The sequence below is a fragment of the Octopus bimaculoides genome, chromosome 13, assembly GCF_046866305.1.
Source record: "Octopus bimaculoides isolate indiv1 chromosome 13, ASM4686630v1, whole genome shotgun sequence".
NCBI lineage: Eukaryota > Metazoa > Mollusca > Cephalopoda > Octopoda > Octopodidae > Octopus > Octopus bimaculoides.
Window position 1 is genome coordinate 18,502,700 of NC_142940.1, and position 17,500 is coordinate 18,520,199.

Here is a 17,500-nt window from a genome sequence, read left to right on the forward strand (position 1 = left end):
TAAATAATTATCTCTAAATACGGTACAACGCCAGCAGTTTTGAGGGGCGGGGCAAATCAATTACATCGATCGCACTACGTCACTGGTACCTAATAATCATTGACTTAAAAGCATGAAATCAAGTTGAACTCTGTGGAATTTGAAATGAGAAATTAAAGAACCAGGAAAAATAAACGCTAAGTCGGACGCGCCGACGATTCTGCCAGCTTGTTGCTTTAATAATAATAATAATAATAATAATAATAATAATAATAATAATAATAATAATAATAATAATAATGATGATGATAATAATAATGATAATAATAATAATAATAATAATAATAATAATAATAATAATAATAATAATAATAATAATAATGATCTTTTCTACTAAAGGCTCAAGGCCTGAAATTTGTGGGTAGGGGACTAGTCGATTACATGGACCCCAGTGTTTCACTGGTACTTAATTTATCGACCCCGAAAGGATGAAAAGCCAAAGTCGATCTCGGCGGAATTAACGATTCTGCCAGCTCATCACCGTAATAATAATAATAATAATAATAATAAGAAGAAGAAGAAGAAGAAGAAGAATTCTTTCTAATATAGGCGCAAGAACGGAAATTTTAGGGGACGGAAACAAACGTTTTTCTTTCAACTAAAGTTTGCAAGATAAAATCGATTTGGACTCGATTTGAACTCTGAGCACTGATATATAAGATTGCGTTAAGAAAATGCACTAAAATAATTCAATTACCATTGTTTGATAGAAATCAAAGTTAAAGATAATTCATAAACGTTATTTAATGAATATGTAGTCAGTTTAACTTTTCTTTTCGAAAAATTTCGAAATTCTAATTAAAATGAGAATTAATTTCTGATTTATAAAGAATTACAATATCATATTTTCCTCGAATATAGGAAACAAGAGCAGGTGAACCAAACTTGTGGAAGATTTTATCATTTCCTGTGTCTCACAGTTTCACTTCGCTTATGTCACTGGTGTTGTTTAGGCATTGATTAATCTTGATTAAGCAAATCTCTGAGAAAAAGGTGTTCTGTGGGTTTGTATATTTCGTATATTTAAGATCACATTGTTTGTTGCATGTGTTCGTATTTATGTGGTGTGTGTGTGTGTGTGTGTGTGTGTGTGTGTAAGACGAGACAGTATGATTTGAAGACGTTTATGTGCTATTTCTAGCAGATACAGTCGCTAAGAGGGTCCTTTATTGGCACATCTGAACCAACTCATATTTTATACGTCCAAACTAAACTTTTCTTCATTTCATTACACACACACACATATATACATACACACACACACACACACACACACACACACACACATTCATGTCTGTATGTGTGTGAAATTTAGAAACACATACATATGGCCAACCAAATGTGCTGGCTTCTAGCAAGCAGCATGTTCTGCTAGAAACAGCATCTAAATCTTTCTCCAAACATGCCCTACCCTAGGGCAACAAAAGTTAAAACAAAGAATGCAATGGGTAATGAAGCTCTAGATAACATCTTAAGTGAATAAAAAAAGCAGTGATGGCCACAGGTGAAACGTCTTTGATCAGAAGTCTCATTGGCTCAGGGTTGAACTGGAGTTAAACCACAACATGTAATATACAGACGTGATTCTCAAACGGCGAAGCACAATGATTATCAAGGTGCGGCGTCGCAGATTTCAAAAGATATATTCTAAAGATTGAGAAAACCCATACTAATTCATGAGCATCTTGACATGGATGGTATTCATAATTTTATCCTAACAAACAATAAATCATTTTAACGGTAGAGCTCCAAATGCATAACGCTATAGATAATAACATGTACAACATTGGGTTTTTAAAATCCTTTCGAGAGAAAAGAGTCGAAAAAATATCGAAGGCTTTAACTTTTTTCTACTAAAGGCGTTTTTTAAACCCAAACTTCTTCTTGCTATCATTTATAGCTTTATCGTCGAGTTTCACCGTTATTTCATATTTCAGAAAGCTTTTAAATAATATTAAAATTCTTATAGTGTAAACAAAGTAATGTTTTCTTATATATTTCCTTCAAAATTTCTAAGTGAGCTTATATATATCTGTGTCTGTATCTATCTATCTATATATATATATATATATATGTGTGTGTGTGTGTGTGTGTGTGTGTGTGTGTGTGTGTGTGTGTGTGTGTGTGTGTGTGTAAGCCGCCTAGGTGTGCGTAAGTCAGGAAAAAATGCACTCGTATATCTGTCAATAGAGTGGGTATATTATCCGTAATGGATATATAATATTGTACACTTCGGATACATCCTCACTAGCTCACCACACACACACACACACACACACACACACACACACACACACACACACACACATGTATGCATGTTCCATCTTCGCTTCAGCGTTCCCGTACTTTGTTCAACTATATCTGAAATGCACTGCGAAGTCAAAAGCACTAGTATGAATACTTATTGAAGTAAATGCGTCTCTACTGCTAAAATCAAATATTCCATCAACTGTAACTTCTGCTCATTGATTCAACATGTAATTCGCTGAGTATTCCGCAAAATCATTTTACCTCCAACGTAATTCTTAGTCGGCATCAACGCGACACATTATGAAACAGTGTGCGATCAGATTAAACTCTTTTACTTGTTTCAGTCATTTGACTGCGGCCATGCTGCAGCACCGCCTTTAGTCGAACAAACCGACCCCAGGACTTATTCTTTGTAAGCCTAATACTTATTCTATCGGTCTCTTAGCCCGAACCGTTAAGTTACGGGGACGTAAACACACCAACATTGGTTGTTAAGCGATAGTGGAGACACCAACACAGACACAAATACATATATACATACATATATATATGTGTGTGTGTCTGTGTGTGTGTGTATATATATATATATATATATATATATATATATATATATATATATATATATATATATATATATATATATATATATATATATATACGACAGGCTTCTTTCAGTTTCCTCTACCAAATCCAATCACACGGCTTTGGTCGGCCCGAAGCTATAGTACAAGACACTTGCCCAAGCTGCCACGCTCACTGACATTTTCCGTCTAACCAGTTTCAATCATAATGTTTGAATGAACAAGAGCCAATGGTTAGAAACCATTTAAAAGAATCGAACTAGGGGTTTCATAATTGCAAAAAGAATTCCTTAAAAGTACGGCCGTACTGTGTCTATACTCGTATAGAGAGAGACTCAGTCCTCACCTCTCTCTCGCACTTTCTCTCTCTGTCTCTCTCACGCACACACAGGCGCATAGTATTTAATGTAGTTAATAAAGAAATATACAAGCTAATAACAGATTTACTGATGGTAGTTCACTATAAAATTAGCAAAAGTTATTTTATGAACCATGTTACAGGTGGCTGGCACCATACCAAATTTTTCATATATATATATATATATATATATATATATATATATATATATATATATATATACAGCGAGATAGTCTGTGTATGTGAGAGAGAGAAAGATACATATATGCATATATATATATATATATATATACATATATATATATATATATATATATATATATATATATATATATATATATATATATATACACTTTTACACTTTTACTTGTTTCAGTCTTTTGACTGCGGCCATGCTGGAGCACCGCCTTTAGTCGAAGAAATCGACCCCAGGACTTATTCTTTGGAAGCCTAGTACTTATTCTATCGGTCTCTTTTGCCGAACCACTAAGTTACGGGGACATAAACACACCAGCATCGGTTGTCAAGCGATGTTGGGGGGACAAACACAGACATACAAACACACACACACACATACACATATATATACACATATACGACGGGCTTCTTTCAGTTTCCGTCTACCAAATCCACTCACAAGGCATTGGTCGGCCCGAGGCTATAGTAGAAGGCACTTGCCCAAGATGCCACGCAGTGGGACTGAACCCGGGACCATGTGGTTGGTAAGCAAGCTACTTACCACACAGCCACTCCTACATACATACATATTTACTCACACAAACTTGCACACCCAGATAGTCATGACTTTAACACGAACACATCTATTACACAGGCACAAATCTCTCTCTTTCTCTCTCTCTCTTTCTTTCTCTCTCTCTCTTTCTTTCTCTCTCTATCTATCTATCTATTCACACACACACATGCAATACAAGCATACATGTGTGTGTTTGTGTGTGCGTGCATGTGCTCGCCTGTATATCGTACAGAAATGTTTGCGAGTGTGGCAAGGAGCGAGGAAGAGTGCCATCCATCCATTATGTTGATCCCATCATCAACATTACATCCCGCCCTTACCACAACCATTGTTAGCCACACCTACTACAGTTACTGCTAATAACATCACCGCCGAATCCCTGCCCCGGTCATCAAATCCACAATTGCAACACAGCGCGAGCAACGATATCATTGGTGCTTGACAAGTGACTATCAAATAAGTTACTTCACTTCCCCTACCTCCTTGCCTTTCGTTCTCCCTCCTTCCCTCTCTCTCTCTCTCTGTGTCTCTTTCTCTTTATTTCTTTCAACGTCCATATCAACTATTCTTCCGATTTTAACTTCTCCCTCGTGTGTGTGCGTGTGTGTGTGTCTGTGCGTGTGTTTTCATTCCCTCTGGATTTATTCCTTTCTTTCGAAGAGCGTAGGCTCAAAATGTAAAAGACTTTTCCTTTTTTCCAGATCGTCAAACTAATACACTTACCTGTCTTCGTTTTTTGTTTTTCTATGAATTTGAACTATATATATATATAATGCACACACACACACACACACACACACACACACACACACACATTATACATATATATGTAATTATCGACTCACACATACACACACACATGTATTTGCGATTATATCTATATAATTATTGACATATATATATATGCTTGCAATTATTGATATATAAGTATACAATCATATCCATCCATTCATCTATATCTATCTATCTATCTATCTATCTATCTATCTATCTATCTATCTATCTATCTATCTATCTATCTATCTGTACACATACAGACATACGCATATTTAAATGTATATAATTATACGTATGTATGTATATATTTAAACCTATAGAATTATATATTATATCAATTATTATTATTATTATTATTATTATTATTATTATTATTATTATTATTATTATTACATATGTATATAATTTTACATACATGCATTTATATACATTTATATACATGCACACACATACACTCACAGATACACACACATCCCATTTTCAGGCATCATCATCTCAGAAGGGGAGATGAGAGATGTGTAATGAAGAATTAATTAAATGAGCTTTAGTACTTCACGGTTAGATATTTTACTGGTCCCTAGAACGTTGAAAAGCAAAGTTATTCCCGATCGGATTTGAACTTAATGATATAGAATTTAAAAAAAAAAAACGACCTCAATGATGAATATAACTCTAAGTGATGCACAAGGCCAGCATTTTGAAGGTGGGGAAACAATCAATTTTTTTGTCCCCAGAAGAATTTTGTTTTACCAGCATGGAATGATATGAGGTAAAGTTGCCCTTGTGGGATTCTGTCAATCCAGCCTAATAATAATATAACATTGATGATTTCAAATATAAATAAAGTACATCTTTAGTTTGGTTCTATTGATCGTTCGAATCATCTTTGGTGAGGAACCAAAAGAATATGAAAACATTATAAATGGACTGCATTTCCTGAGATGGTTAATCAAAAAATCTAGAAATGTAAATTGTTTTAGACAGCATCTGATAGCATTTCTTCCACGAATACAACTTATGCAATTCATGCAAATTACAAGCCCGGTTACAAATCTCATTTCTATCTATAGCTTGTATATATTGTGCTAGCAGAACCGTTAGCACGCCGGGCAAAATGCTTAGCGGCATTTCGTCCATCTTTACGTCCTGAGTTCAAATTCCGCTGAGGTCTACTTTGCCTTTCATCCTTTCGAGGTTGATAAAATACGTACCAATTGAGCACTGGGATCGATGTAATCGACTTACTCCCACCCCGAACCTGCTGGCTTTATGCCACAATTTGAAACTTATATAGTTTGTAGATATCTATGCATGCCTAAATGCATGCCTAAAATGTATCCATGTATTTCTAAGAAGTAGAAAAAACAATCCCTATTTTAATATATGGCACTATTTATCTATTGTTTACTGTTTCTTGCTGAAATGAAACATCTATATTAATATCAGTTTTGTTATTAGCTTTCATTTTTATATGTTAGGTTGAAGATTCTGGTAAAATCCATATTCCAAGGAAAGTAAGAATGGGATGCGATTTTACTTATTTACCAGACAAGGTATCAACAATTGCTCTCTCTCTCTCTCTCTCTCTCTCTCTCTCTCTCTCTCTCTCTCTCTCTCTCTCTCTCTCTCTCTCTCTCTCTCAGACACACACACACGCTTAGACACATTTGATGGAAGAAAAGATAATGAAACATTAGATTATTCATTCCTTACAGTAATTGAACTAATACAACTCTTGAGAATTCAATCGGTGGCTCAACTATTGAAATAATGCAGTAAATAAACTATGACAAGACAAGGAAACTGACCTTCCCATCGAATACACAGTATTTTACAAAATAATCCCCATACTTTCCTTTTGACATTTTTAAACACCTTATCAAGTAACAGAAGCATCCACTACTTTACATTCGCACAGAACAACAACGACAACAGCAACAACAACAACCATAGTAATCTGTACAATTAGTTTCATCTACTTTCCACACTTGTTAGACTTTACTAAGAATAGCACAAAGACAAAAACGCACGCGCACACAGACACACACACACAACACACAAACACACACACAGACACACACACAAACACAGAGGCGAGAATTAAATTTCCAGTCAATAAAAGTGACCCTAAACTGTTATAATCACCATCAGTAATCAAATGGTTAACGTTGTATCAACCCGAAAAACAGAAGGGCAAAATCGAAAATACCCAAAACGAAAAGCATTAACAATCACTTAGGATTTCTGCAGATAACACTGCTCTTCTGATAATCGGGGCCAACAATATCATTGCTTTCTTATGGTTGCAATAATGCACATGATGAGCCAGGGCGAGTGCTGTGATACAAATAGTTCAGCACACGTTGAGATTTTGAGTTCCCGACTCAACTTTGATACCCAGTTGTAGCATTTCGTGTGTGCTTGGTAGAGTCACATAACAACCGTCGTTAATCGTTGCTGAGAGTTCAGTAATTCATTGTTGACTATGTCGGTGTGTGTGTGTGTATATGTGTATATGTGTGTGTGTGTGTGTGTGTGTGTGTGTGTGTGTGTGTGTGTGTACGTGTGTGTAAGCATGAATGTACATATGTGTGTGCATATGTATTTATATATATATATATATATATGCAGACATATATTTACATATGCACATACACACAGAGACCTGTATATGACTATATGTAACGGTTAAACGTGCTTTCAATGCTAGCTCAAATTGTCGGAAATAGCAACTAAACCTCCGAGTAACAACCTATCGTCTTAAAGACACAAAGAGCACATCGCAATTATTATCATTATTATTATTGTGTGTGTGTGTATGTGTGTATATATGCGCGTGTGTGTGTGCGCTTGCAGGTGTGTTTAAAAGGAAATGGTCACGGATGGCTAGAATGCCATTCATTATGATCATCAGTATTCATTTAATATATTTTACTTTGTGTAGGTATATATAGTCCAACTTAAACTAACTTAAATTAGTTATGCAATTATATACTATCATTACATATTCTAAAAGTACACATGGGGTCGCAATCAGGCATGCAGCTCTCTCGCTCAGTGTGAGTGTGTGCGTATGAATATATATAATTATATAAATATATTATTACTATATATATATATATATATATATATATATATATATATATATATATATATAATTATTATTATTATTACTATATTATTACTGCATATATATATTCAGAAAAAAGTGGGTGGTAGGAATTTGGGATAATTATATACTTCGCGCTTTCATCTCGTATTAAAGAAACAACAGGAATGATCTGTTGTATCACGAACTGAGATAAAGAATCTTGCAAACCAAATCCAAAAACAGAAATGATGATTCTCTGTAACGAGATGAAAGCGCTAAATAAATGATTACATGAAATTCTGATTACTTCCTTTTTCTTAATATATAAAATGCGCACACCACGCCAAATAATCTATCTATCTATCTATCTATCTATCTATCTATCTATCTATCTATCTATTTATCTATCTATCTATAGATATATCTCACTCTATATATGTATATATGTGTTTGTCCAGTTATTATATAGATGCGTATACGTATGATCACACACACACACACACACACACACACACACACACACACACACACACACACACACACACACACACACACACAATGAAATATATACTAAGTGAATATATATATATGCCTGTAAGTACCTATATTTGTATACATATATATACATTCTTTAAATTTATATATACTCAAATACCCAAAATATCAAGGAGTGTCTGCCTCACAAACAGGAGTTACACCACATTTATTTTGTGATCTTTGCTACCCTGGTATCTATTAACCCATTTATTTTATCCGAATTATTCTTAATTAGGAGAAAATAAATACATATAATTAAATATATATATATATATATATATATATATATATATATATATATATTACACAGACATAGGCACCAACGTATATGAATACATGCATGTATACATGCATATAAGATATATATATATATGCGAGTATGTATGTGTGTCTATTTGTCTATCTATCTATATGGCTATCTCTCCTTCTCTCTGTGTATTCGTCTATTTATCTCTCTATTTTTATGTTGTGTCCCGTGAAACCAGCTGTGATCAATTTATACATATTACAATAAATATAATGGTACGCAGTTATACAAACATTATAGAGAACGCTATAAAGAAAAGAAAGCGAAATTGATAAAAAAAATTAAAAGCTATAAATGCGGTCATGTTTTCAATACACCAGCATACATGTGTGTGTGTATAGATATACATATACTTTTATGTATGTGTACGAGAGAGAAAGAGAGTTTAAAAATATAAAATTATAGATTTTTATATAAATAAATTACATAAAGTATATGCTATTATAATACATAAGTATATATATATATATATATATATATATATATATATATATATATATACACGCATACAATTGTAAAACAATAAAATTATGCTACACACACACATACACACACACACACACACACACACACATGTATGTATGTATATTTTAGCACATCATAAATTCCTAATTTTATATGTGTATGTATATAAAGATATACTTACGTGTAGCAATATAGACTTTTGTCTGTGTGTGTGTGTGTGTATATATACATATATATATATATATATAACATAAATAATATATAAATACATATGCATATATATACATACATATATGTGGATACCTACATATATATATGTATATAGGTACGCTTATATGGGTACAGGACATCATAAAACGTAAACAACATGAAATACGGAAATAAAGTTGGGTACGCAAAGAACGAGAGAAACAAATGAAAAGCAAGTCATGTAACATAAATATATACATACATACAAGCATATATGTATATATATATGTATATATATATATATATATATATATATATATATATATATATATATATATATATATATAATATAAATGCGCACACTCACTCATTTTCAAATATTGCATAGTTACATACGTACATACATACATATTTTATATATATATTTTACACACACACACACACACACACACACACATATATGTGCACATTCATATCTCCTTATATTCATATATATATATATATATACTTATATTCATATATATACACACATAATTATATATATGTATGTATCTCTCTCTCTCTTTATGCGTTCTCATTAATATGTTTGATAATTGTATATTCGAGAGTGTAAACCATTCTTGAGAACTTGACTAGTTTTCCATGATTATCACAATCCGTCCATCCATCCATCCATCCAGCCAGCCAGCCAGCCAGTCAGGCAGTCAGGCAGTCAGCCAGCAGCCATGCTTATGTATAAATATATACATATACTTAATAATATAAATACACACACGTAATATAGTATCTATCTATCTATCTATCTATCCATGATTTGGCGACGGAAAATATTACCTTACTCTACTTTTTCCAATATTTTATATCCTGCTGGCCTTGTACCAAAGTTGAAATCAACTATTATACATATACCATCTATGCATAATATATATATATATATATATATATATATATATATATATATATATATATATATATATATATATATATATATATATATATATATGTATATATACACACACACACATATAGACTCAGTTATACATATGTAAAGACACACACACGTTTCGCTTCCTTCCATCGAAGGCCGACAAAATAACGTACGAGTTAAAATACTGGATTCGTTGTAATTAATTGTTTAACCGTCTCCCCTAAAAATAATTGTCTTTGCGCCTACATTTGAAACTAATATGGGCAGACGGTTCGATGGTTGGACAAAATGCGTTGGGTTATGCACTCTTTGTTCAAATCCTGTCCAGGTAACCTTTGGGATTGATGAAGTATAATAACACCCATCAAGATCTGGTTTCGACGGAATCGAGTAACCTTAAACCCTCAAGTGTAGCGAAATGGCAAAATCATCAGAGCAGCCGAAGAAATGGTTCTATGTTAAAATCTTTTTCCTTATTTAAAAACTTGTCTTCTGCCTAAATCAAAATCATGTGCTCACCTGTAGTAGTTAATAAATGTTGTTGTTGTTATTATTATTATTATTATTATTATTATTATTATTATTATTATTATTATTATTATTATTATTATCATTACTATAAGAGCGACGAGCTGGCAGAATCTTTAGCATGCCGGGAGAAATGCTTATTAGTATTTTGTTCGTATTAACATTCTGAGTTCAAACTCCGCCGAGGTCGACTTCGCTTTTAATCTTTTCGGAGTTGATTAAATAAGTACCAGTTACGCATTGGGGTTAATGTAACCGACTTACACCTCCCACCAAATTTCAGGCCTCGTGCTTATTGTAAAAAGGATTATTATTATTATTGTTGTTGTTGTGGTTGTTGTTGCGCTGGTAAAATTTAGTGTCGGACTAAATACGTAGCAGCATTTCTTCCGGCTCTTTACGTTCTGAGTTTAAATGACGGCGAAATCAATTTTGCCTTTTCATCTTTTCAGGGTTGATAAAATAAAGTAGTTGTCAAATAAAGAAATCAATGTAGTCGACTTCCCCACTTTCCCACACAACTGCTGGCCTTCTACCAAAATTTGGAACTACTACTATTATTATTATTATCATTAATATTATTATTATTATTATTCAGGCGGTGAGCTGGCAGAATCATTAGCACGCCGGGAAAAATGCTTTGCGGTATTTCGTCCGTCTTTACGTTCTAAGTTCAAATTCCGCCGAGGTCGACTCTCCCTTTCATCCTTTTGGGGTCGATAGATTAAGTACCAGTGAAACGCTGGTGTCGATATAATCGAATAGTCCCCCACCCAGTTCCATGCCTTGTGCCTTTAGTAGAAAGGATCATTATCATCATCAGGGCAGTGAGCTGGTAGAATCGGTAGCACGCCGGGCGAAATGCTTTCGATTTCGTCAGTCTTCACGTCCTAAGTTCAAATCCTGCCGCGGTTGACTTTGCCTTTCATCCTTTCGGGTTCCGAAAAATAAGTACCAGTTTAACAATGGCGTTGATGTAATCGACTAGCCCCCTCCCCGAAAATTTCAAACCTTGTGTCTATTGTAGAAATTATTATTATTATTATTATTATTATTATTATTATTATTATTATTATCATATGAAATACTATAAAGAGAACTTACCTTGTTTCGGTGTTGTGTCCGGTGCCAGTATTGCGTTCATTCCAAATTTAAGGAAAGGTGTTGTGACACCACCTCCTGCAGCCATGCTTCCAACTGAACCGGTCGGGCACGAGGGTGTTGTCCTGCCTGTCACCGGCTCTGCAGCGGCGGCAGCGGCAGCGTGCGCAGCCGCACAAGCGGCCGCCGCTGCAGCAGCGGCCACGGCTGATCGCGCTGCCGCCGCCGCACTCACTGCACCCGCCAGCGACGTCGTGTTGTTGTTGTTGTTGTTGTTATGGGGACTGTTGTGGTTGTTATTGTTGAGAGTGTTGTTGTGGTGGCTGTGGTGATGATTACCTCCGCCCACATTGCCTTCACAGTCAAAACTACCTGCACCGTTGCTGTTGTTACAACCCATGCCCCCAACCCCCTCACTACCACTGCCGTCGCGGCTGCTCCCAATGCTATCACTTCCGACGCTACCACCACCACTACCTCCACCACCACCACCGCCGCAAACTCCTACTATCCCCATCACACCCATACCGTTAATATTACCATTGCTAACACCACCACTACTGCCATTATTACTACTATTATTATTATTATTACTATTGTTATTATTACAATTGCTACTATTATTACTACTACTACTACTACTACTACTGTTACTGCTGCTACTACTATTACTATTGCTACTGTTACAGCCAGCGTTGTTGTTGTTGTTGTTGTTGTTACCCGGAATGTGTAGAGACAAAGTGGACAATGACGAACAGTTCGAAGACGGATTCACTGAGGACAGTAATGATGACGATGACGGTGATGACGATGACAGTGATGATGATGACGATGATAACGATGATGACGGCGATGTTAGTGACAGCGATGATGATAGTGATGATGACGGTGACGAGGACGACGAAGACGATAAGTGTGATGACGTATGGGAGGGGTGGTGTAGCGAAGGGGGTGTGTTCACTAACGTCAATGACGTGTTGTTGTTGTTGATGTTGTTGTTGTTGAAGTTGTTGTGGTTGTTGTTAGTGGTGGTGGTGGTGGTGGTGCAGGTGGTGTTGGCGGAGGACGAAGCTGCAGTGGCCGCTGCCGCTGCGGCTGCTGCTGCTGCTGCTGCCGCCGCCGCCGCCGCCGCTGCGGCGGAGGGAGAAGGAGAGGAGGCAGGGTTTGAGTTTGTCGTCATTGCGGCGGCACAGCGGGAAATGAGAGGCGGGGTTCGATCTCGGAGCAGGTTCTCCACCAGGAACGACGTCGAAGCCGTGGTGACCGCGGGCGGCGGCGGTGGCGGAGGGGGCGGCGGCGGAGGGGGCGGCGGCGGCGGCGGCGTAGCCAGCGCCATCGGGGAGACGCGGAACACGCTCTGGTGGTAAATGGGTGAAGGAGCCAACACGTTGTTGAACATGTTTTTAGGGTTGTTTCTTGGCTGTTGTAGATGTCGTTGTCGATCGAATGATTGAATGATTTGCGTCAATGTTATTGCTGCTACTGTTGTTGTCTTGTGGGTCTTGAGGGTATTGTTTGATGCAGTTATTGTTGTTATCGTTGTCGTTATGGCAGATAGATTAACAGTTCTGGTAGTTGCTCATTTTTGTTGTTGTTTTTTTTCTCCTCGTAACTATTATAATTGCTTGCAATTGTTTATTTTCTTACTTGTTGCTTTTGCTGCCATTGTAGTTGTTGTAACCGGTGTAGGTTTGTTGTCGGTCATACATTGAAATAAAGAAAACGACAAAGCAGAACAGAGAATATTTGTGTATATGTATATAAAATATACATATAGGTATAAGAGTAAAGATATTCAAATTCTCATCCCGTTGTGAAGATAAGTTTCCGACGTTTCGGATAAATCCCTTCTTCGAGGTAGAGAGAAAAGGCGGGTTCTTTCAGAATATATTATTGAAATGAGAGGCTGTTGGTTTACACACACACACACACACATATATATATATATATATATATATATACGTGTTAGAACAAGCAACAAATAAAATAAATCTTTCTCACTTACTGGACCGACTTATCGTGTGTAAGAATTTTCAGTACCGTTAAACATTAAGTGTTGCTGTGTTCTTCAGTTCCAGAATCCGGTAAGTATTGGCCTTGCAATGCCAAAAGTATATAGATAGCAGGAATATTATTTGGGCGGAAGCAAATCATCGTTGTTTATTTTTTTTGTTTTTGTTCTTTTCTCCTTTTAGCTTCCTATGGAAATGTCTGTCGGTTTCTCATATCTTAAAATTATTTAGCCATTAAGAGAAAGACGCGGTCTTGAACCCATAAACACGGGTTCTTTCATTGAAATTTGGACGATATAAACTCAGTTGTCATGTCTGTCTTTTTGCCTGTATGTATGTATGTATGTATGTATATGTTTATATGTGTGTGTGTGTGTAAATCTTACTCAGTTTGCATATTATTGCTCAATATTTTTGTACTTTGATGCTATTTTTGTAGGAAGTTTCCTCTAAGATGAAGTTTTCTTTTGTCATACATTTTTCCTTTTAGCAAATGTGTGTGTGTGCGTGTGTGTATGTGTATGTGTATGTGTGCGTGCGTGTGTGTGCAAGTCTGTCCGAGAGTGAGTTTTTTTTTGTGTACGTGTGCTTGTATGTTTTACATATTACAACGTCAGAGAAGAAAAAATAAACAAGAGGTGTATACACAACGGAGTGATAACAGGCTGGGTCGGTAACCTGCAAAATAAATGAATAAATAGATAGATAAATGAATAAATAATAATTATAATAACAATAATTTTTTTCCCTAGATGTCAGGAAGACACTCGGTAAGAAATGAAAACAAAATTGAAAGAAGAAAAACTGATAATAATAATAATAATAATAATAATAATAATAATAATAATAATAATAATAATAATAATGATAATAATGTCTGAGGTTATGAGTATAAGCCCCGGTAGACAATATCTTCAAATCAACAACATCATGATATTGGATACTGTGCGACGTCTTAAATAATAATAATAATAATAATAATAATAATAATAATAATAATAATAATAATAATAATAATAATAATAATAATCCTTTCTACTATAGACACAAGGCGTGGATTACTGTGGGGAGGGAGCTAGTCGATTACATCGACATCAGTGTCTAACCGGTACTTATTTCATCGACCCCCGAAAGGATGAAAGGCAAAGCCAACCTCGGCGGAATTTGAACTGAGAACGTAAAGACGGATGAAATGCCGCTAAACATTTTGTTAGGCGCGCTAACGATTCTGCCAGCTCCCCCGCCTTAATAATAATAATAATAATAATAATAATAATAATAATAATAATAATAATAATAATGATATTAATAATATGAACAAGAAGAGGAAGAAGGGTGACGATAATAATAGACAGGAAGAGGAAAAGTAATTGCGATTGAACTAATTACGTATCTTTGATCCGTACCAACGTCATTTCCTCATTTACGATACATACATGCCTTCATTCATATATACATACATACATGCATACATATATACACACGTTCGTACGTAGGTACGTACAAATTTGTGTACGTATGTGAATGCATATGTATATGTGTTTGCATTAGGGAAAACAAACTACAGAGAAAAGGCAAAACAAGGAAGTGTTAACTATAAATAACATATATATATATATATATATATATATATATATATATATATATATATATATATATATATATATATACTTAATTATATATATGTACGTTTGTCTTTACACACACACGCACACACATAGCATGGTGTATATAGGAAGGCACTGATGTAGTTAGTAATTATACGAGGTATATAGTATAAGATAAATCTGTTGATATTAGCATGTTAACAAATAAATGTAAACAGACAAATAAAAACAAAAACAAAAACAAAAAAAACAATTTACGATTGAATAACACAGCAATAATAATAACAATAATAATAATAATAATAATAATAATAATAATAATAATAATAATAATAATGATAACTAACACATGTATGCGCATGTAATATGTATGTACAATTACAGTTCAATAAAATATCAGTGGAATTCGTTGAATGAGTGTATATAGTAAAAATGCTCATGTATATAATACACAAGTGCGAGTGAGTGGAAAGATGTTATTATTTCTTCATGTATTGTATACATGTATGTGTGTGTACTCGAATGTTAGAGCCGAAAACAGTTATTAAAGCAATTACAAAATATATAAAATTGTGTTAAAGTGCAATTGTTTATACAAAAGGTGTGTGTTCTATACACACACACACACACACACTTCTAAATATGTTAATCGTATGTAATAACCATTAATTATGACTGCCTGCATACACGCACACACACACAGACGCACACACACACACACACACACAGTCACATAGTCACACACACACAGAATTATGTGTGTGTGTGTGTATGTGTGTATGTTCAAAGTTTAATCAATCTCTCTCATTTGCCATTTTTTTTTTATCATTTGACTTATCCGTAAATCTCTTCCGAAAGGAAATGAGCAATGAAATAAATATGTAATAAATACTGCAATGCACGTCTATCTATCTATCTATCTATCTATCTATCTATCTATCTATCTATCGTAACAGATGACATAAAATTCTGAAAACACAGCGATTCTACATATATTTGTATTAATATATTTACGCATACGTAGTTGTGTTTCTACTACAACATATCAAATATACATACATATATCTCTTTTTCTAGGTCTGGAAATACATAACGTTGATCTGTATATTTGTCTCAAATTTTTTTTTCGGAAAAATATAAACACAACAACTATAGTTTGTTGCGTTATGGCCTCACCTGAATAAAATCGATCACCTTTCTTCCATTTGGTCGTGTCTTCAACTCTCTGCTTTATATGGAAAGCCACTAACAAAACTAAGCAACGCTGATTGGTCGAGCTGTATCAAATAGGCATCGGGGCTTCTTCGGGGGGGTTTTGTTGTTGTTTCTTGTGAAATTTGTAATGTGACTGGCTGAGTGGCTGGCTGTTGATATTGGTGTTAATAATGGTAGTGGTAGCGGTGGCGGTGGTGGTGTTTGTGACCGTGTAAATGGTGGTGGTGGTGGTGGTGGTGATGGTGATACTGGGGCTGAATGTCGTGGTGGTTGTGGAGGTATAATTGAATGCGATCGTGTTGGTGTTTGTAAAAGGTGTTAGTAATGGTAGTGGTGGTGGTTGTGAACGTGTAATTGGTGGTGGTAGCGATGGTGGTATTGGGGCTGGGTATGATGGTATCAGCGGTGGTGGTTATGAAAAGGTAGTTAATGATGGTGGAGGTGGTAGTCGCGGTTGTGGCGGTGATAGTAGTATGTGTGCGTGCGTCTGTGTGTGTGTGTGTGTGTGTATGTGTTAGTAATAGTAATGATTGTACAGGTGATGGTGGTAGTGGTAGTAGTGGTGTTAGTGATGTAATTATAGTGTCGGTGGTGGAGCTGGTGGTGGTGGTGGCGGCGGTAGAAGTAGTAGTAATGGCTGTAGTAGTTATTGTTGTAGCGGTGGTGACCGTAGTCGTAATAGTGGCGGTGGTGTGCATACGCCAAAGGCTGTGGTGGTTGTGGTGGTGCTAGCAGTAATAATAATAATAATAATAATAATA

General features: G+C 35.2%; 1 protein-coding gene across 2 annotated transcripts in view; it reads right to left on the reverse strand.

The window, feature by feature from the left end:
• Positions 1-16,868, reverse strand: part of LOC106880645 (uncharacterized) — a 57,763-nt gene extending 40,895 nt beyond the window's left edge. The window contains exons 1-2 of one of the 2 annotated variants that reach the window (XM_089361556.1): positions 16,701-16,839; positions 11,909-14,595 (exon numbers count right to left, since the gene is read on the reverse strand). In XM_089361556.1, the coding sequence (XP_089217682.1) occupies positions 11,909-13,304 (1,396 nt within the window). In that variant the 5' untranslated portion in view covers positions 13,305-14,595; positions 16,701-16,839. Of the gene's footprint in view, positions 1-11,908; positions 14,596-16,700 lie in introns of both variants that reach the window. The other variant, XM_089361555.1, reaches the window with a different exon arrangement.
• Between the last annotated feature and the right edge of the window lie 632 nt (positions 16,869-17,500).